Source organism: Anopheles gambiae, chromosome 2, assembly GCF_943734735.2.
Source record: "Anopheles gambiae chromosome 2, idAnoGambNW_F1_1, whole genome shotgun sequence".
NCBI classification, from domain to species: Eukaryota; Metazoa; Arthropoda; class Insecta; order Diptera; family Culicidae; genus Anopheles; species Anopheles gambiae.
In genome coordinates, this window is record NC_064601.1 from 82,415,089 (window position 1) to 82,436,523 (window position 21,435).

Below are 21,435 nucleotides of genomic sequence, written 5' to 3' on the forward strand. Positions count from 1 at the left end.
CTGGCTCGCACCCAACTCCGGGTCGGATCGTGAAATGAATCGTATGAGCCAACACTATTCGAGATGTATTCGAGTTCATCTGTTGCTTGGACGTAACTATTTGTGCTAAAGTATTTTTTTTAAGAGTTTCACCCCTGTTTCTCGTTAATTTCCGTGAAACTACTATCGTCAGCCTGATTTATATCTAATGTTTTTTTTTTGCGTAAGGAATTATTCAATCACGACTGTTCAAGTTATTTGTATGGCATTTCATAGCCAAAATGTTGAACATAGCCAACAAAATGTTTGATTAGAATTGTTCGAAATAGGTTGTTGTATGGTTATTAAAGCATAGCTAAAAACAAATACTTTAAGGAAAATGTTCAAAATCTAGGAATATATTAATACAACGACCATGAAAACATCTTATACTCATGTTTTATGTGTTGAAACTTTTTACTTTTTATCGATTTTTATGTTTTTTCCATTAACTAAAAATATGTTTTTTCGTGCAGTTTTGAAATGTTCGGGTAAGACTATATGGGAAGTAAGACACTTGATATGGGAAAGATGGACACCATGAAGGGTAAGATGGACCTGTCGAAAACTTTGGACGAATTGAAGGAGATTACAGTATTTTATCAGTATTTTATGAAGAGGATTACAGTATTGTTTTCCACGTCCTGGTAACAACGACGGTTCATTCAGCCGTCAATCTAGGAAGTGAAAGCGCCACTTCTAACACCTGGTAGAATATAGAATGTAAAGCATTATCGGAACATAGGTCGTATGAGTTGATGACTGTACCATGAGACCGGCTTGGGACTTGTTAATAGGTCAAGCCATTTTTATCTTTTCATCCTATAGAATCTCTCATCAATTCCTGAACGATGTCATACCAATAACTCTTCTTTTTGTCTAATAAATTTGTCCAGGCCGTGGCAAAATATTGGGTTTCGTGAAGTGCCTGATCAGCGTCGATCGCTGATCAGCACAACGAATGGCTGCTATTTTGACCGGTGTTTCACTTCTCGCTTATTTCAATGCTTTCTTTAGTTGCCGGATGGTTAATATCTTCGAAAAACCTTCATTTAAGGTATTTGATAAAATCTGTTCATCATCAGTAAAATAAATCAACAATTTTGGTGTCCATCTTTCCCTAAGACTGAGTTTCAGTCTTTTCCTCTTTGGTGTCAGGATGCATAAACCACCATAAAACGATTTTTTTTTTTCATTCATTCTCGATTTTTTGCCATTTTTTTTTGCTTAATAATCACAAAAACTCATTTATGTAATAAATCTTCCGAAAATATAAACAATGCAAATCTCAAGCTCTGTGATCCACAGTAGTCAAATTAGATCCACAAGGGACGGCACGATTGTAAATTTGTTTTGTTTGTGAATTTAACGAATTGTGTATATTTTATGCTCAAAATGTTCTTGTGTGTTATTTTACTTTCAGTTTAAATGCTGCATTGTTGAATTATTCGAAAATTACTTTTATCATGATTTTACGAGATGTGCCCATGTTATCCGAGGTGTCCGTCTTTACCTACCTTCTCCTTTTTTCAATATCATGTACATTTTGATTTTCATTTACAGCCCTTACTAAGCTTTCTTTCAAATCTTCTTCAGTAATTCGATGTTCAATAATATGACACGGATAACTTTTTCCGTCAGCAATATGCTGCTCGTATAATTTTGTTCACATTATATTTGTATAGTAAATTGTGCTTTACACGGTTTATAACTTTGTTCGCTCATAGATGGCAATGCAATTGACATTTTCGCTTCCGATCGCGAACTGTTCCAGCAGTTTCCAATCACGCTCAAACGACTCACCGGGTGCCAAAGGCAATGGGTTTGTGTGTACGCCCTTTCCCTGGCCCGGTCCAATTAGTATCACGAAACGACCAGTAAACTCCTTTACATACTGCTCGAACGCAGCACCGTTGTTGAAGTAGCAAAACATCAACGCATCTGGCTGCTCGTCCTGCCATTTGGCCGTTACCTCTCGTAACGAGGTTTCCGATCCGCTGACGAACGCTAATGGAATGTACCGAACGGGTGCGTACTTGGAGCTCCACCATTCTTCGTCGATTTCTATACCGATTACACTGATAGCCTCTGGAAAGATGGAGAGCATGAACAAAATGTTATTTACGTCGGTTTGCGGACGAAGAAAATTTGGCAAGAGGTTGTTAGTAGCATAAACATATAATTTGTCAGACGAGAAGATAATACAGTGAAAACCCCTCATAACGAGTGCCCCTTACAACGAATTTTTCGCATAACGAGCAAATCTAAATGCTCTACGAATACCTCCTTAACGAGTAAAATCTCGCATAACGAGTAAATTCGCTTATCGATGGGTAGAGAAAGTGAGATAGTGTTTTGAGTTTAATTGCTCTATTTCCTTCCTTCTTATTGGAATAATATTGGAGGCTCTCTTCGGCTTCAGTCGTGGAAGTGGGCAGGACGTGGATTTTAGTGTGTAGTGTATCTCCCTTAGAAGCGTGTTACACATGTGTGAGATGTATTGATGAGTGTGTTCTTGCATGCATTCCTCATCTACTTTCTTGTGATGACGATAATTTCGATATTAAGAATTGATCAATGCATTAGTGTTGCCACTTGGAGGTGTTATGTATGATTCTGATGCATATTATCCCTATATAAATGCACTTTTCTGAACCTGGAACCAATTATTTCACTTAATATTGTTGATATTGATCGGGATCCTAAAGTCAATCGATGTTGAACTGATCTACCAACATTATTTAAAGATATTCTCACATCAGTTTGCACATTTTTTGCAGCAGGAGTTTGAGGGAAAACAAAATAAAACGATTTAACAAAAGTTTGACGGTTAATGAATAAAAATCACTCAGTTGCACAATTTCAGAATGATCAAACACCCTTTACTATAACTTGGACTGCAGAAGTTTACAGTGGTCGGCAAAATCATGAAAAATGAAGTTATCCTACTGCTTGAATTTTTGAAACATTATTATCATATAATGGCTAATGAATGTGCAGTACCAAACCATGACAAAAAGAGAAGTTTGTATTAAGAAAACATATTTTTTCTCAAAATGTGTTAAAATCACTCTGACAAAATAATGTGCTCACTTTATTCTTTCTAAAGAAAATATTTTTTTAACAAACCCTATATCACCAATTGAATATTGTATATGCATTCATCTTGCATTTCAGACTTGTTTCAGGATCTTTGGCGTGTTTTTTATATCTATTAGAGGTTTATCTAGTTCTGCATCTAGCTTTTGTATCTGGTTCTTCTAAAGCCTTATCCAGAGCTTTAAATTTAAATTTATTTGATAGTTACGCCACTTGCGTCGACTGAATTTTAAGTAGTGTGCACTTTATTTTGCCGACCTCTATAACTCGAATGGCTAGCAGTAATGTAACAGTAATGTGTTCCATAAATTCAGTAAACGCAGGTTAAGCGTCGTCGTACAGTGTAATGTTACGTATAAGAGAACATGTCGGAAGATATTTTCTATAGGCCTTGATTGATGCACTCTCATTCCGCACATTTCCACAAGGTATTTATTGAGGTTATAATTCATGAATTGATTAATGAATTGATTAATTATACAATTTAATTGATTAAAATTGATTAATTAATTAATTCATTTATTAATTTATTAATTTATCAATTTATTGTAACTGTAACTGTCATTATACATTTTATTAAATAAATAATATATTACGACCATTGTGAGAAATTAATAGAATTTGTCATACCACGTTTAGAAGAATAAATTAGTAATCCCTAGAAAATTTGGGAAACAATGTATGCTATTTGAATAGTTGAGAATTATATGTTCAACAAGCATGGTAGCCTTGGAGAACCCAGTTGATCAAACTGCCATATTACGTGTGTATAACAAACCCTCGTATTTAACGAAACATTTAATGTAGTGGAGAATATTTTTACGCAATTGAAGTTGTATTAACTTCGTATCACAACCCCATATGTTTAAGACAGGGTATTACCGACACGATTTATATCATAACATTAAACATAACTCACCATTTGCACAGTCGATGATCCACTCAAGCAAACCAGTACCACAGCCTATGCTAGCAATCTTTCGTATTCCACATCGCGCCAGCACCTCACCGAGCCGTTCCACGTCCTGCTCGAGCGGCCAGGCCCAGAGGAGGTTGGAACGTTGCGCGGGAGCTAATTCTTGTCCGAGTTCGAGTATTTTGCGCCACTTTTTCGTTTTCATAAAACTCACAATCAACTGTTGATCTTCCTCATCCACGTTTGCCGTTTTTCGATCAAGCATGGTTCCGGGTTTAGTGACCGTTTCCGATCGATTCGAATACTGCACACACAATACAGCACACGCGCGTGTGTTTTGTCTCGTACGCGCACTACACAGTCGGACGATCGGTCTGCGCCTTGCTGCTAGTGATAAAGTACTGCGAGGTGCGCTTACGCCAGTGAACTTCACAGAAATTATTAATAGATCCTAGACCGCTGGCGGTGCTAGCGCTAGCGTTCCCACCGTCAGCGCTACCTTTACTACCCCCACTGCCCCCACTATGACTAGCTGCGTCACCATTAGCAACTGTGTTTTCGGTCGGATTATTACAGTGGCCGAGTTCACCCGATGGGAAGCGTTCGGTTTGTTTTGTGCTGCTATCTTCAGCTTGGAGGTTAGACTGACCTACTTCCGACAACCGGCTACTGTTGGCAGTTGTGCTGCTGTGCGTACTCGCAGGTTGCAAGATTTTTCGATAGATTTCTAGATTGTCTAGACGGGCGGCGAAGCCGACTTTCGGCGCTTCCTGTCTGGTGGTGGGCAGTGCATTGATTTGATTCGGTTCGCGCCCCGTAGTCCGATCGGTTGACGGCGCTCGATCACCGCTTGGCTGAACCAGCGTGATCGATGTCTTTGGCGTTCCAATCACCTGTATGACGCTAATACGATTGGTCGGCACGGACAGTTCCGGTTTGGTGCTTGTTTGTGCTTCCCGTTTAATTGCTTCCATCTGGTCTTCACTAACGTTGCCATTTGCAAGCACAATTTCCTTCAAATCGCTCTCCGGGTGAAAACTTTTGGCATGCCGCACGATGTTGTCCTTGCGCGTACTCGTTACGCCACAGATCGAGCACTTGAAACCCTTCAACCGGGAATGGGTTTTTAGATGCCGCTCCAGGTTTCGGGCGTCTATGAACTCTTTGTTGCAGGACTGGCATTGGTAGCGCTTTACGCGATGGCTCAGCATGTGGTGCTTTAGCGCATTGGTGCGCAAAAATGTTTTGCCGCAGACATCACAGGAAAACGAACGATTGCCATCGTGCACGATCAGGTGCTTGGTAAGGTTACCTTTGAGGGTAAACTTCAACGGGCACAGCTGGCAAGCAAACTTTTCCTTCGGCACGTGCTTCGAGTCCTTGTGCGTCTGCAACTGGGCCGCACTGTCAAAGCTGGCCGTACAGCGCGTGCAATGATGCCGACCGGGTGCATCGTGCACCTTGTGGTGCAGCTCCAGATCGCGCTTGTGCACGTAGGTTTTGTTGCAGCGATTGCAGGCGTAGCGGGAAGTACGGTGCACTTCTTCGTGGAACTGCTTGTGCGATTTGGAGTAGACCGTCTTGCAGCACGTTTTACATTCATAGCTAACTCGTTTCGCGTGTCGGTTTGTGGATTTGGCATTATCATCGTTTTCCATCGAGGGCAATTCATGAGCCTTTGGGGGTAAGCGAAATGGGAATATAAAAACAAATACGTAAACGAAACAAAATGGTTCACGTGTATCTAATACATTACCTTAACTTCCACAGATGTGTATACACATTAATAAACCACACATTCAATCTATTATCGTAACATCACACGAAAGTTTTGCAATTGTTGCAAATTGTAAAATTTATATCACACCGATTTCCACCACCACACAACTCGTATGGTATCGAGCAACAACAACAGTGAACTGATCATAACAAATACCCAAAGAGCACAGCGCTGTCCTTAACGTCAAATAAACTAATGTTGGCAGCTTGTCTGACCGTCAAATTTGAGCCTTGTTGAGCGTAGAAAAAATATTGTCAAAAAATGCATAATCGAATACAGTAGAACTTCGATTATCCGGGGGTGGATTAACCGGCGGGCGGCTTAACCGTGCGCATAAATGTGACAGCTGTTCAAACGTACAGCGAACATTTGCAGCGATAGTCAAGTGGGCAACCAGATTTTTGTGCAGCTCTAAAGTGTCTAGTGATATTTTCGAAATTTATTTTTGTTCATGAACAGTTGTTAAACCTATAGTTATTGATTAAAATAATATTTTACTAACGATTAATCGATTGATTCAAGTTAGATTAATCATAAAACTAATAAAAAACTAGTAATAAAATAATTTTTATATGAAAATGACATTTCTTGGACCATTATCCATGCAAATCGATTAACCGGCAACCGTCCGGTCCCGAGCTGCCCGGATCGACGTTCTACTGTATCACATTTTTTTCGTTTAAATACATTTATTTTAAGGGAAGAGGGAAATGACTGTGAGAATAACGAATTGTTGTACAAAAATTCAGAAAATTATTAAGGGCGGTCCCAAGCGCCACATATTAAGCTTACACGACTGAAGAATCAAATATCCATAAAAAAAACTAAAGCTCCAAACGAAAAATTGCTCAATAGCATTTGCTATTAAGCAATTGCTCCAAACGAAATATTTCAACTCATCATTAATTTGCTTTCCTTTTCTTGCAATATGTTTCGCCTATCTTCATCGTGGCATATATACCCTTCTAACTTTCCGAGCAAAAAGCAATTAAAATGGTCGTGTGGTACACAGGTTGATACCATTTGCTCTATCGACCATTTGCCAAATCTCACTTGCTTCAGTTCTCATGGTTCATGTGGTTCTAAGTAAAGTATTTGAACAATTGTATCGCTTTTCTAATTCTAGCGATCCATAACTTCAATGCGAAATCTTACAACAGTACATAGGGAAGGCGAAAGCTCTAGGAGGAAAGCTTTGCTGTGTGGCTATCCTACCAACAGATGGCGCCACTAGCTTTTTTGCTATTTTTAGGATGCATCTGTCGTTCACCGTCTGCTAAACGAAGTCTTTGCTTGAGTCATTTAGAACCCGTTTAGTGGTCGTTTAGTGGATTTGTGGTATTTGGCTAGAACCCGTTTAGTGGTCGTTTAGTGGATTTGTGGCACTTGGGATGATCCGGGTCGTTTCAATTTGCAATGCAGTTGGAATTCAACAGTTCTTTTTAATTTGGCAGGCTTTATTTAATAGTTGACTGGTTGATAAATTATCAACCCAACAATGTACAGGCGGTCCCCGAGATACACGGTACCTCTTATACGCGGATTCGGAGATACGCGGTTTTCTAAATTTGACAATTCTTTGAGCAAATTGTACTGATTTGACACATCAATTGCAAATTGCCAAATAATTTTCGTTTTGATCGAATGTTAAAAACTCTTTCAATAGGTTTAAAACAGTTAAATTCAGTCAGAATTATATCAAATAATTCATAAAGTGAATAAAACTGCCTCCTACTTGCAAAATTACACGAAAATTAGTGATATTTTAGCTGGAAATCACGAGATTCGACTTACGCGGAAATTCGAGATACGCGGTATTTTGCGGCCGTTTTCGGTCCCCATTAACCGTGTATCTCGGGGACCGCCTGTATACAATGTATAGGGTAACTGTACCAGTTTTCGGCAGGCTAGTGCAGCAGTTTCACAAAAATTGCTCACACATCAATATTTTTCACTATTTTTCTTGAAAGTGTTGTTATTCTGGTTGATAAACTATCATAGTATGTTACAATATTTTTTATTTGCCGGTTCAAAGCCCTTTTTCATAAATATTCGTGAAAATGCAAACATTGATTTTGCTCCTATTTTCGGCAGTTTGTTCCTATTTTCGGCAGGCTGTGTTCCTATTTTCGGCAGCGCAAATACGGGTCAGAAAAAGTTTTTATCAATGTTAATATGTACAAAAAAATGTTTAAAGCAATTTAACACTCTTACTTTCCTAAGATTGGTGTTAAAAAGCACTTTAATTATTAATTGTATGTTGCTTATTTTGGTCCGTTTTGACAGCCATTTTGATGCGACGTTTAAACAGAGCAGCCATTGACAGTTTGATGGTTATAGCGTACGGTGCGAACTGGCTTACAAATATTTATTTTTCTCTTAAGTTAGCGCATTGTTTGTAGTAAAATTGGTGATATTTGGTACAAGAAAGGTCATATTATGTGTCGACATACGCATTGTAGTGTTCTGATCAATTTTAAAAGGAATATTCAGCCAAATTCAAAGTGTGTTATTGTTCCGAGTTTCGGCAGGAGCCCACAACATTGAGCTGTCAAAAATGAACATTTACTGTGTACCTATTTTCGGCAGCATTTAAAGTGAAAAATAACCTGTTTATCGTGATTTTAAAATTCCGAACAAGTTAGAATAAATTAAATAAGCATAAAATCTTTAATATACACCACTTTTTCATTGTTTTACTGTTCTGATTCTCTTAATCACAAAACCTGCCGAACGATTGGCTGACAGCAAAGCTGCCGAAAAAAAGCACAATTTATTTGATATTTTGGAAAATACGTAATGAAATGGTGTGAAACTTCGTATGTGAATATCAAATAAGTACATCTTCACTACAAAATTGTATTTTGTGAAATTTTTTACCGCATTTGTGCAGAATTTCACGTTTTTAGCTACCCTGCCGAAAATAGGTACACTGCCGAAAACTGGTACAGTTACCCTAAATAAAATATTTTTTTAAACTTTTTTTTCCACCCAATGCGCTTATGTCAATTAGTTGGACATGGTGTTACCTGGGCTGCGAAAAGGTTCTTTTTCCATCCTTTCAACTCTCTCCCTCGGATTCTCTCTTTCACGCTCATCGTCTGCCATATGCACTATGGGCGAATAAACGACCAAAATAGTCGCTAGATGTAAAACAACATAGAATATTGACAGTTTCCCATCGTAGCTACAAGCAACATAGCGATTCCATGCAGAAGCGGGTATAATTCCATAAAAATGTAATGCAAATTTGGTCGCTGTGTAGTTTCCCGATCACAAACATACCCAATTTGCCACCTACCTCGAAGTGCAGCGCATCAGGGAACTAAAACTCGCCCTCCCTTTCGATATCTCGAGTCTAGTACGGTTCGCGTCTGCGTCACACAGCACAGATTCTCTGTGTGTGTGTGTAGTTCGTCCGTGCTGCTGGGTGACAGGTATATCGGTGTGCAGCAATAGTTTGTAGGCTCTTCACTGGTCCCTCTCGTCAAGCGCTAGCGAAAAAGTGATAATTTAAGATAAAAAAAAAAACTAAAGTGCAGTTACCATTTTCGAGTGCCCCGTGAAGAATCTCCTCCCCTTGCTGCATCCTTAGCAAATTCAGGAGTCGATGTGTTGTTCATAAAGCTACACGAAACAGCCTTGAGAGTGTGCTTGCCTAAGACGGTGTACGTTCGATGCAGTTCTAACATCAGGTGAATGAATGGAATAATAGTCGTTCTGTGGAAGAGTTTGTAAAAATGTCATGCTTGTTGAGCAGCGAAACGAATCGTTCCCATGTGTAGCAAAAGGTGCCAGAAACGGTGCAATAAAAAAATCAACCTCAGGGGCCTAGGGGCCTCTATCATTTTCGGGCCTCCGCAGCTCGATGCATGTGTGTGTGTGTGTGTGCTGTGTGAGGAAAAATCAATACTAATATAAAAATTAACAATGGCGGCTCGGATCCCTGCGCGCTTGACTGCCTGAGAGCACTGTGAGCAAACGGGACGGGTAGAGTGCGGCCGTTGCAAAAGCGGCAATGCACGCAACGGGCGGGACAAGGTGAGCGAATGAATGGTGAGCATCGGGCAGCATAAAATTCTCCTGAAATGAGATCAAATAGGATGAAAATTGAGAGCCGCACAAAGGGCAGCAGAAGCAGCAGCAGCAGCAGCAACACGGCGACAGAGCGACACACAGCGGAAGAAGCAGTGGCGAAGTTCTAAAGCGAATAATTTGCGCATCTTTGAACAGGAAAACGCGTCTTTAGGCAGAGTTGGTGTTGTAGTAAATTATCATAAAAATGTGAGACGTTTTGTCTACAACCAGTTGAAGGTTGTTTTCTACGCGAACGCTCCCGAGCCCGCGGTGGTGGCGAAGGGAAAGGGCCACGAGGACGGGACCGGAGAAGAACCGTTCGCCGTATCGGGGCGTCAACAAAATAGAGGGGGGAGCTGGGGCCTGGTCGTTGAAGAAGAGGGCATTTAAACGCGATTCGTGGTGTGCGGAGGAGAGTGGGGACAAGGCTGACAAGGCAAGTGTTAATTTTTCTTCGCCGTGAAAAAGAAGTGTCGAGTAAGGGCGAAAAGGTAGAATTATTAAGGGTGATATTGTGTTTGTTTGAAAATAGTGTTTTCCTTTCCTGTGTATGGAAATAAAGAATTTCTTTTGTGAAAAAGTGCATTCAAGCCGGAAAGTGCTATTTCATGGTACACAGTGGATTTTGGTTTGCCGATGGTAGATTGTCACGTATCCACAACTTTCCCAAGGGACCATCTACCGCGTACCAGAACCGTTAACCAAACGGAATTATCACACAAAGGCCGAAGCATGGACTGACCCCGTCAAACGAATCATAATCGTTGCCCCCGAAATTGGTCCATCGATGGTGCCCCCTGAATGCGCAGTTTATTCCTTCAATTTGGACAGAGCGGCCAATTTGGCTGTGGCAGAGACTCTATTGCTATTGCATTGGTGGAACGGAGCACCGAATCAATGGCGAGCAAGATTTTTACTTTACTTTTATTTCTAAAGTGCAATTCTGAAGCAAGTTGTTGGCGAGAGTGAGAGAAACTACTGTGTGCTGTACGAATCGGTACCGCTGTGTTGTAAAATCCGTGTGTAAACCTTTCTCCCCTCGGCGCCCTGTCTTGGAGGAACATGAGTGTGTAGCGATGCACACGCTGTTTCGCGCTGGAAACGGCCAATCTTTCTGTAGTGTTATCAATTATAGCTCTCTTCCTAATGACGATTCCTTTTGTATCTCTTTCCGGCACAGAAGTAGCAGCAGCAGCAGCAGCATTCTTATGCAGTTACCGGCGATGGAAGTGAAAGGAATGTATAAAGTGCACCCCAATTATTATCATCATCCCTCGAAGAAGACGGCAACCGCTGCAGCCAACATGCGATAGGAACGGTGGTGGTTGTACATCACACACAGCGGCTCTCGGTATCGTCAGTGCACACAGAGAAGTGCGAGGGAAGCACGGGAGGAGACGTCACCGTTTTTTTTTTGCTTTTTTCAAAAGAACCGCCCGAGAGAAAGAGCGAGAGCGAAACAGTAAAATCGAAGAGCAAAGCGGTGCAATCATCGATACAGCACGCCACAGGAAAATGTACCCCTACTGAGAGGGTGTATGTGTGTGTTTGTGCGCGCGAGAGAGAGAGCGCAGCAAAAAGGAGGAACCCACTCACACGACGATCCTGCTCTCCTTACGGTCCTGGTCCTTTTTCGCGAAGGCCACACAACCGACCGATAAGGTAAAAATAACAAAAGGACTTGTGCCAGGAGTAACAGCAGCAAAGAGCGAGCAGAGAGAGAGAAAGAGCGAGAGCGTGGCGTGTGTGTGTATGTGTTGTGTCGCTGGGAAAGATTGATGGTGCAAAAATATCTTTTCGCCAACGCAACGGCAACTCTGCTGCAGCAGGAGCAGCAGCAGCAGCAGCAGCAGCAGCAGCAACAATCAGAAGTGTCCATTGCTGGCGGCCCGTCATCGCTGCCCATCCTCGTTCCTACAAAGATCCTGCACGGAAGGTACCGAAGTTGCTTCCAGGGCTGCTAAAAACTGCCTTCGCTGCTCGTGCGTGTGGGCCAAAGGACCAGGCCAAGGATTCGTATACGTGCTCCGAGTAGTGAACCACACTCATCCCTCCCCCCTCCTGCTAAAATGCGCAGCATGATCCAGCCACACAGGAAAGGATCACGGCGTAAAGTTATCAGCGGCTGCAGCAATCACATCGTCGGATGTGCCCGAAATACGCTCAAAAGCTTACTGCTGCTGCATTGTGATGATTTGAACATTCCTGCTTCTGTTGCTGCTTCAACCACTCCAGACACAACGGTCCAGCCCGCCACCAGCAGGATATCAACACCTTCCGCTCGCAGGCGAAGGCGACGAAGGTTGGGCAATGAGCTCGTTCCGCTCGGGAGCTCCGTTTCCGATGGGGTTGAAGGATGTCACTGCAGCCACGGCAAACGAACGGGAGGAGCTGCTGGATGCAGTAACCCTATCAGTCCCACCTCGACCACCACCATCACCACCAACACCACCCCCCTTAAGCCAGAAGTTCTAGAACGATATCAGCAGCCGTCGTCGTCGGCGGCGACGTTAGTGTCTGTGCCGTGGCACCACAAAAGCAAAACGAAACTACTGTATAGAAGCATTGTGCAAATATGTTTGGCCTTGTTCTTGATCTTAGGATGCTGTGATGCAGCTAAACAAGAAGGTACGGCCTGGCAGAGAATGACTTTTGCCGCTGCGGTAGTGAATGTTTGTTAATTGTTTTTACTGCCCTTTCCTCCCATCTAACCGTAACAGTTTTACAAAGTGGAACGGGATGTGCATTTCCCAAGCGATGGGAAGGTCAATGGTTTCAATCCGGTGTACAACAGCCAATTACGATAGAGGGATCCACGTTAAGTACTAGGGGCCGGTGCATTGCTAGCGAGGGCGATAAGTTTTTACTAGTGAATGGGTAAGATTCAATGCACAGACGCACGGCTCATCGCCCGTGCTGGTTGGGGCAAATTCATTAACACTAATTATTTGTATTTTCTTCTTTTTTTTCCTCAACTGGTTGCATCGCCATGTGTACACATTTCGGGCACACGCCATCTTTCATCACTTCCTGCTTCTGAACCAACTGGACCAACAACACTTGCCACGGACGAGCAGCAAAGGATGTCACCGGTGCGTTGTAATTTATCAGAAGCATATAAACATACTCCAGTATAAAGAAAGTGAGTGTGAAGATTTTTATACAGGCCAGTTGAATCCAGCTGCAATGCCTATTCATAGCGTTTTAAAAAGTGATCGGGGCTTAGCTCATCCCAACATGAACGGGCATTCAAGAATATCGTCATCGGATCCGTATATGCGATCCAATGAAGATAGCGACAATTGTAAGCAACAGAAAACTACTACTTTTTATCTTTTTTATAAGTGATATATCCTATATTTTTATCTATGTGTTTTTCCGTTTTAATTTTCATTCGCCTCTATTTATTTCTTCGTTAGAATCGCAAGACCTTTTCTTTGCTCAAACGACACACAAGCTACAGCTACTAGTTTCCTACCCCTCCCCTAAAACTACTACTAACTCTACTACTAATGCTGCTGCTGCTGCTACTGCCCCACACTCACTTTCATGACTAACTATTATTTGCCCAACTCTTCCCGTTTTTTTTTTCTCTTAACCACCACCATCTCCACATGTACTCATCGGTCATTGAGATCATCCAAAAGCCCTTCGCTCTGTTTCTATATGTCTGTTCCTTGCTCTCTGTCACTCCCTCTGTACTTGAACCTTTTACTTTATTTAACAGAAGATTTGTATGCGTCAAAAATCAGTTTTTGGAAACAGTCTGTACAACAATACTGTTTCTTCAACGCAGAATAAAGCTTTCGGATTGAAAAGATAATCTTTTTTCATCTAGGGTTTAGAGGAAAGCCCTATCTCCCCCATGCTGGAGGTGTGATGAACTAGTTTAGGGAAAGTAAAAGCGTATCTTATCAACCATGAAATGAAACACACTTGAACCGGTCATATCTTTGGAACCATACTTTTGCAATAATGCAATTGATTCATATTTTATTGGCTGTAGTTCAACGCTGTAGACATACTGCACTCTGCTGTGTGTTTGTGTGACAGTATGCGAACAAGTTATTCAAAAAGGCATCTTTCGATTTGTTTGACTTCTTCATTGCTTTTTATTCATGTTTTGTTTTCATCATAAATTTCGTTAGTTTGCCCCCCAGAGTAAGTTTTTCGTGGGATGGACGAGTGGTCTTGGATCGAACCCTTGCTGTATATGCAATATATTAACGGATGCAGTTGATTAGTACTTCTGGAAACAATGTCATAACATTACGTTTTGATTTAATGCTAGCTAAATAGCTACAGGACAGTCTCTTGCGTAACATGCTTAACAAATCTGTCGTATATCGTTTTATAAATACAAATAAGAAGAAAAAAATTGGCATAACTGGTAGACTGCAAAGGGAGGATGTTACATTTGCTCTAATCCACATTGCTCGCTAGCCACATGAGTTTTGGTTTTACCTTCATTTGATGTTCCGTGCAGGCTTATGTTCCAGTTCCGTTCAGTCTACGCATTCTTCTTGCAACAGCAATTTGCGTTACATTTTTGTTTGCGTGTATCACCATTCTCATATAACCATTTTGACTGTTATTATCGTTATGAGTTACTTATTTTATTTAAGCGTATAGTTTCACAGATGCGTCTTCTAAGCATATTTATTTGTTTGCCAATTGTTTATGAGTTATCTTAGTCCATTATGATTTTCCGCAGCATCTTTTTGTGTGCTTTCTGTAACTGAAAACAAACAAAAACTTTTCCCTTTTGGTTAGATTAAAACAATTGTATGAAAATAATTTGAAATAATCAATAATCAAAGAGCTAAAAGCTGATGCCGAAAATTTGGATGCTCGATTACTGCTAACCCGTTTAAAGATAAATTAATCTGTGTCTATCTATTATTTAGCTTATCAATATGGTTAGTACGAAGCGTAAATTTGCTAACGTTTCTGGCAATCATGGAGCAGGTCGCATTTATAAGCATTTTCTTACTTTACAATCAAATACAACCAAACAAAGATTTAGCAACAAAATATTTGAACGTAAACAAACTGAATGTTGGGATGGGTTTGCCCGATGTAATAATTCCCGTTTTAGTTTGAAATGACTTGTTTGTTTTGTTTCTATTCTGTTCCGTTTTCATTCGAATGTTGCGCTTGTTTCAATTTTCCTGATGTTGATTAAATGATTAACAGTGATAAGTTTCAGAAAATCAAACCAATGTGTGAAGCTAGAAGAAACAAGTCCGTAGAACGCACTGACAGAAAATTGATTACTTCTCGGATGCCGTAGGAGGCAAGCAACAAGTCTCAATGATCGATTTTCTAGTTAGCTGCCACGCGAATTGTGAGATGTGATTTCCACGCCAGTTGCTTTCATCATCCTTCCTATATCTGACCGTTCCAATCCACCCAACACCGTAGGGCATAAGGAGAAAAGAATTTGTTTGTTTGTTTTCCACTCTAATTGAAACACTGCTGTTTTAGGTGCATCTTGTTGGACTCAGTGTTAGGTACCGTACATAAAGACGAGTTGAAACATAGGACATCGTTAAAGCCTAATAGATTCATTTTGGGCAGTCAAGATGCTTCAAACACTAACCAATGCCACTGTAGCGATTTCACCGACAATAGTTTGCAATGCACAACTGCCCCTGTGTGAGCGTAATTCTATGATCATAGTTTATTTTAATTTTAGCTCAAAATTTCGGTTCAGCTGTACTGTACTATGGTAGATGCTAGCTGAGCCATTATGAACTCATGCATTAGTTTTGTTTCTTTCAATCTTACTCACAAGACAATAGGGACAAATATGGTTCACTTTTTTCCTACACCTTGTATTGACTGTAATTGTTCGTGATTGAACAACTCTGTTCTTCATGCTGGTTCCACTTTTTTCTTTTATTTCCAAATGAGAATTTTCTGAATGACTAAAACCTAAACCTTCCCACAGCATACAACCATTTTGATGCAGTACTTTGGTGGCGGTACACTGGTATTTGGAATGTAATACTTATCTGGCAAACAAATCTTAAATGTGTGACGTTTGCATCACTGTCATTTGTTCCCATTCAGACACTTCCTCCACAACACTCTGTTTTAGTCATTCGTAGGTTTTGATGCGTGGCTAAAGCAAGGAGTTAGAAAATCTAAAATCTAACAAAAAAGTAACCAGCTTTTAAGTATTAAAATTTGCGCGTCTATTTTGCAAACTATCGAGGATCTAACCAATAATTACTACAGCGATGCAGGATTTTCTAATTCCTTTCGAAAGTTAATCGTAGATGGTTGTGATGTGTTGTGTGCATATTTTATGTTTATTTCATTATTTTCTGGGTTTTCCTTTGGTTTCTTCTTTTAGTTTGGTTTTCCTTTCCTTCCCTGTCTGTAAAACGTGTGACGTGGATGTGACTATTTTTAATACATTCGTCTCTCTCTCTCTTTCTTTCATTGTGTGAAATGTTATGCAAAACTAAATTCTCCTTACAGGCATGGGATGCAAAGGTCGCGAAACATTGCATTACCTTTGCGAACAAATCCCGGGTGATGCTCTACTGTACAGTATGTTTAAAATAAATCCAGAGCCAATTAAATGTCCGCTGTCAGGTAAGTAAGATGTGAACCGGTGGAAATAGCAAGAGTGTCAGACGACTAATGTGCCTTTCGACGACATTCCTTTCGATCTTTAAGGATCTTATACGTTCACCTACAACCGAGGGCATGGGGAATGCAGGTATCCAGTGTCAAATATGGAAATGTGTACAGAAGACAGTAGATTACTGCTAAGTTTTCAGGCATGCCCTGATGTACCTGGGACCGAAAGCACGGGTAAGGATAAAGATCCCTGTGAGCGTGTGGTGCCCATTTTGCTGATCTCCTTTTCTCCGTTTCGCAGTTGAAGAACTAACATGCTTAGCATGGTGGAAGGACGGCAATTCACGCTATCTGGTGGGTCTGGTTTCACATCATCATGCCACCTCAAACGAGGAGCGCTTTAGGTGCTTCGTATACGAGAAGCTCAGCGGCTCCGGTAAGTTCAATTGATTGACCTTAAACCAATGTTTGCTACTAATATTCCTAACATTCCAAACAATTGTGCTGCTTTGTTATTCTTGTCCTCAGATGCAGAGTATAAACTGGCACAATCCGGAGACGCTACCTGTAACGGTCTTGAGAGTGCAGAAGTAAGTCGAATGTGGATTGAATCATCGCTTTAATCGTGAACTATGTTGCTTGATATACATCATATTTATCCCTAATTCCTCTCCTTGCAGGTTGGGTCCCGAATAATGACGCTCAAAAAAGCCCCCCTGATGGATCGGTGTGATTTTCCGGTCTGGTTTAAAGGACCACGCTTCTGGCATGCCCTCATGGGCAGTGCGCATTACGTATTTGATGCTAGGTACGCCTCTATAGGAAGAGTGGGATGGGATAGGAAGTGTACTATATGAGCTAACACCTCCACATTACATTATTTCTAGTGACGGTTCGCTTCATATTAAAAAGCCTAATGGGCACACGGTGGCTCGTTCGCTTTGTGAGCAAATCAACAAGCAAACATCCTCGGAAATGATGGTCGTTGTGCACCACACCATGGGCTGGTAAGCAAATAGCACGCGCTAGGATTACATGAGCTTTGTCGATTTTGATGTTAAGACAATGATTAACAATTGCCTACTTTTATTTTTGTTTTTCAGCAAATCTGGATTCATGTGTGTCATGTTCTACAGACGAGATACTCACGTAGCCGAGCTACAGATGGGAACACCTGCCGCTAGGCTTGAAGATGCATGTACGACTGAAAACTTTGACGTGCATCGAACACCGTTCGTTACTTTGCTAGGTAACCTGGCCGCCCCACGAAGCAAACACAGCAATTAGTAAATAAGTATCCTCGCCTCCCCCTCTTTTTTTTGCAGCAAATAACTCTGAAACGCAGCTTTGCCCACTGGAGGGCCAGTATATGATGAAAGGTTTCCTTATGCCCACGTCCTCTATTTCGCGCCACAAGCGCAACCACAACAATAAAGCCCGCTCGCACCGGCACTGGGACGTGGTCGGCTATCGGAATCAGGAGAGCGCCATTGCCGGTAGCAACGCTGGCACGGTGGGCGGTATCGTAGGCGGCTACATCGGGCTGGAAGCGAAGCGAAGGTCTTTCCTTCCCCGATCGCGGCGTACTGCGGCCGATTCGAGGAACGACACCTCTACGATTCTGCATGGAGACAACGGAGGTAAATGTGGCGGTGGAAAGCAAAAAGAAACGAAAAACAAAATGTAGTTACTAATCAATATTTTCGCCTTTTCGCAGTGGCTACCGATGGTACCGCCCGATCACGCCGGGAAACGGCTGGAGGATGCAACATTAATCACAACACTAACCGGCAGCTGTTGGTTGGCTGTAGCGAAGAGAGCGTAATTGAAGTTAAACCAAAATGTAAAATCGACGATGAAGAATGTAAGTAATTGCCTCCCTTGAATTTACAAACCAGACGGGCTGACATGTTTGGTCGTATGCCAGCTGTCAATTCGTTAATGTATGAAGACATGTTTTATTGATTTACATTTTTCTTTTTTCTTTTTCTTCAACAGTATTTATATGCACCGGCCACTGGCAGGAGAACCAAACGACGTACATTATCGCTAAGCACTCAATTTCCCAGCATGGAGTATGTATCAGCTATGTGCCAATGGAGGGCAATCATGTACAGCTGTTCGTCGGGGACACCTGTCACCGTGCCTACATGCAGTCGGGCCAGCACAGATCGATGCCAGCTAATATTACTAGTTACGGTAGGTGCAATGCACAGCGTTCAGTAAACCCTATTTTTTTTTCTCGTGACAGAAAGCAGTGCAACATGATGTTCATATCCCTCATCCATTCTTCATCTCGCAGGTAAATGTGGTGAGGTGAACAGTTCGATTAAACTCCATCCGCTTCACATCCGGCTTTATTCCTTCATCTTGTCTCTGCTGCTGATAAGAAGTATATTGAGATGATTAGCTACAGCGTAAACAACTGAGCATTAGACGTAAAATCCGTAAATCGTGTGTACTACATTCGGTGCACCTGTAAGTGGTCATATTTGTTGTGTGTACGTATATGAAATGTGTGCCGCACCAGGAAGACACTAAAATGCACGTGTTGGTCGGCTGCTGGCGAAAAAACAAAATCTAGAACGGGCGAGAGCGATAGCGGTTTAGTCGAAAATGACAAATGACCATATACGTGAAACGACTTGTCTGTTGATGCTAGTTCCGTGTAAGACATCGGGAATGTATGGGATTTGATTGCGGAAGGGTACGGGATGAGGAGGTTAGTAGGAAGAGAAAGTGCGAGGTAGAAGGAGGCAAGTAATAGTGAGTACATCGACAAATGTACAAAAGTGAGATATGAGTGAAGCTAAATTGTTTTTAATTATTATTTATTAAATTATGTTCTACGTTGCGTTTTTTTTAAATAATCTCTACTTGTTGTGATACGATAAACGGTAACAAAACCCGACCACTTGCCTGGGCGGTAAAGCACTACTGGACAGGATATGATAGGAATATAGTCAAAAGAAAAATGTGTTACAAATTTTACTTGCCACCAGCCGTCAGTCGCGCAGAATAAAAAGTCTTTTCAGAACGCGTTAGCTACATTGCACTATTGTTTTTCCCTCCAATTTATTTAAGGCATTACGCACGTGATTGTAACGCTTTGTAAAACTGGCTAACGTTAAGATGGTGTTTGAGGCTAGCGCGAAAGCGAGAAAGAGAGAGATAGAAAGGTGGGGTGAGGTGGCTATTGTAGCGGCAAGGGTAGCGGCAACCAGTATCTTTTTCATCGTTTGTAACACAACAAATGATGTTGAGATATGGAAAGAGGGACGAAGTTGTGAAACTGGAGTACAGTGGTACTTTTTTCGCAACCTAATCCATTGCTCTCCTACTACCCACTACCAAGGATAGAGGGGGACAGAAGACGTGTAAAACCAACTGGAAGGAAAAATGATAAAAAAAAGGCTAGCATACATTTAAACAAACAAACAAACAAACAAAAAACCTAATGCACATAACTATACAAGTAACAACCAACGAAAACTAAACCAATTGAGAGGAAAGGAGCAAAACAGCTAAGACAAGGGAAAGTAAGGCGAGTGCTCTTGGGAAGAAAAGGTGTAGCATACGAATTGTGAGGGCATTGTTTTACAAACAGGTAAGGACATACAGCAACAGCAAACACAGGCACACACAGACACACACAGGCACACACAGAGACACACAGATACACACAGATACACATAGACAAACAAAGCCACACAGAAGCCAATAAGCGAGAGCGCGCGCGTGCGCCCGGCTGCCGCAGAAATGGAAGACACTGTCACCCGCTACTAATGCATAATAATAATCATTCGTTTTTGAATTATGTATCCAAGGTTTCCTATTAAAAGTGATTGTACAATGGTAATGACAAAACGATGAGAGATGTAATTGCAAAGAAGCAGAAACAAAAACCTATGCGCACCGAACGATTTGTGCAAAAAAGACAACACAAACAAAACAAAACAAAAACTCTAGAAAATACGGAAAAAGGGACGAGAAAAGCGCAAATTTCCAAGACGGGATAGTTAAAAAATGATGAAATGAGTAAAGCAGCGCATATATTATATATATACACACACACACACCTATATATATAAAGTTAAGAAAGAAGGTGGAAGAAAGGGTTGAAAACAAGTGGCGAGAAGGGTTCGGCAAAAAGGAATATGACGCTGTAAAATGGGTTGAGATAGGGAGTAAACCGAGGGGATGCAGGGGGCAACGCGCCTCTACTGTGCATGTAACGAATAAAAAAAAAATGGTGATGTGTTTGCAAACGAAATGGAAAAGGGCTGGAAGAAAAACATTTTTTTAAGCGTATGGAAAATTAAACAGAAGAAAAAAGCAAAAGAAGAAAAAAGAAAACAACAAAACGATCGAAAGCTACCAATGCAAAACGGGGAAAACACACAAACACAAGAAACACACAAGGAAACAAAAAGAAAGTACTCTAGGCTTTTTAAATTAAATTATCATGCAACCCAGCAAATTACTACGATCTGATATTTTTTGTGTAAGTACTCGAATTGTGACGATAATGGGTGGAAAAGAAAGGAAGTGCGGACGGGCAATGGAGGGAAAATGCAAGTGGAAGAAGGAACAGCCGTGTGCGGAGGCGAACGTGAAAAAGGGAGAGAAAAATAAACCAACTAAAATAATGGATAAACAACTACTTCGTGGGAACACTGATTTGATGCGGCTACATTCGAAAATCGCCCGTTCTTGGGAGAGACGAAAAGAATGCGTTTGTGCGTTCCTTCGCTACTGCACGGAATATCACAATGCAACCGTCGATGCAACGGCTGGGCTGCACTTTCCGCACAAACACACCCACATGTAAACACAAACACAGACCTGCATACACCAATACACGCAGCCCTCGCAGGCGGTTTCCCGCGGGTGGTGTTTCCGAAATTCTTTTCTTCCGCGCACACTACGATACGGCAGCGAGTTGTGCGAG

At 41.4% G+C, this 21,435-nt stretch overlaps 3 protein-coding genes across 11 annotated transcripts; 1 reads left to right on the forward strand and 2 right to left on the reverse strand.

Annotated features, from left to right (window-relative positions):
* Positions 1–1,723: 1,723 nt before the first annotated feature.
* On the reverse strand, positions 1,724–4,298 carry LOC1270394 (uncharacterized). Its single transcript, XM_309062.6, has 2 exons — positions 4,037–4,298; positions 1,724–2,106 (listed from the first exon to the last, which is right to left on the reverse strand). The coding sequence occupies exons 1-2, from the start codon at positions 4,296–4,298 to the stop codon at positions 1,724–1,726; spliced, it is 645 nt and encodes a 214-aa protein (XP_309062.6).
* LOC133392273 (zinc finger protein 264-like) lies at positions 3,078–5,965 on the reverse strand. The gene is made up of 2 exons (XM_061652580.1): positions 5,790–5,965; positions 3,078–5,709 (listed from the first exon to the last, which is right to left on the reverse strand). Exon 2 carries the CDS (start codon positions 5,689–5,691, stop codon positions 4,387–4,389), a length of 1,305 nt encoding a protein of 434 aa, XP_061508564.1. The 5' UTR covers positions 5,692–5,709; positions 5,790–5,965; the 3' UTR covers positions 3,078–4,386.
* A 2,949-nt stretch (positions 5,966–8,914) lies between these two features.
* Positions 8,915–21,147, forward strand: LOC1270379 (uncharacterized). Of its 9 annotated transcripts, none has more exons than XM_061648527.1 (16): positions 8,991–9,034; positions 9,171–9,250; positions 11,071–12,518; positions 12,611–12,767; positions 12,968–13,194; positions 16,380–16,496; positions 16,581–16,718; positions 16,786–16,920; positions 17,013–17,074; positions 17,165–17,292; positions 17,372–17,491; positions 17,588–17,733; positions 17,810–18,124; positions 18,202–18,348; positions 18,483–18,683; positions 18,787–21,147. In XM_061648527.1, the coding sequence occupies exons 3-16, from the start codon at positions 11,960–11,962 to the stop codon at positions 18,888–18,890; spliced, it is 2,556 nt and encodes an 851-aa protein (XP_061504511.1). In that variant the 5' UTR covers positions 8,991–9,034; positions 9,171–9,250; positions 11,071–11,959; the 3' UTR covers positions 18,891–21,147. The 9 variants fall into 9 exon arrangements, with proteins under 9 accessions (XP_061504505.1, XP_061504506.1, XP_061504511.1 ...); XM_061648524.1 differs by having other exon boundaries at positions 9,000–9,034; positions 9,171–9,508; XM_061648521.1 differs by lacking the exon at positions 9,171–9,250 and having other exon boundaries at positions 8,915–9,034.
* Positions 21,148–21,435: the final 288 nt, after the last annotated feature.

What these genes read in the sequence shown, in the direction of transcription:
- LOC1270394 (XM_309062.6), bottom strand. Translation starts at nt 4,298, where the DNA reads ATGCTTGATCGAAAAACGGCAAACGTGGATGAGGAAGATCAACAGTTG. An exon ending in GATCATCGACTGTGCAAATG is followed by an intron (nt 2,107 to 4,036) that starts GTGAGTTATGTT and finishes CCATCTTTCCAG; the next exon opens with AGGCTATCAGTGTAATCGGT.
- LOC133392273 (XM_061652580.1), bottom strand. Translation starts at nt 5,691, where the DNA reads ATGGAAAACGATGATAATGCCAAATCCACAAACCGACACGCGAAACGA.
- LOC1270379 (XM_061648521.1), top strand. Translation starts at nt 11,960, where the DNA reads ATGCGCAGCATGATCCAGCCACACAGGAAAGGATCACGGCGTAAAGTT. An exon ending in ACGGTCTTGAGAGTGCAGAA is followed by an intron (nt 17,075 to 17,164) that starts GTAAGTCGAATG and finishes CTCTCCTTGCAG; the next exon opens with GTTGGGTCCCGAATAATGAC. An exon ending in TAAAATCGACGATGAAGAAT is followed by an intron (nt 18,349 to 18,482) that starts GTAAGTAATTGC and finishes TTTCTTCAACAG; the next exon opens with TATTTATATGCACCGGCCAC.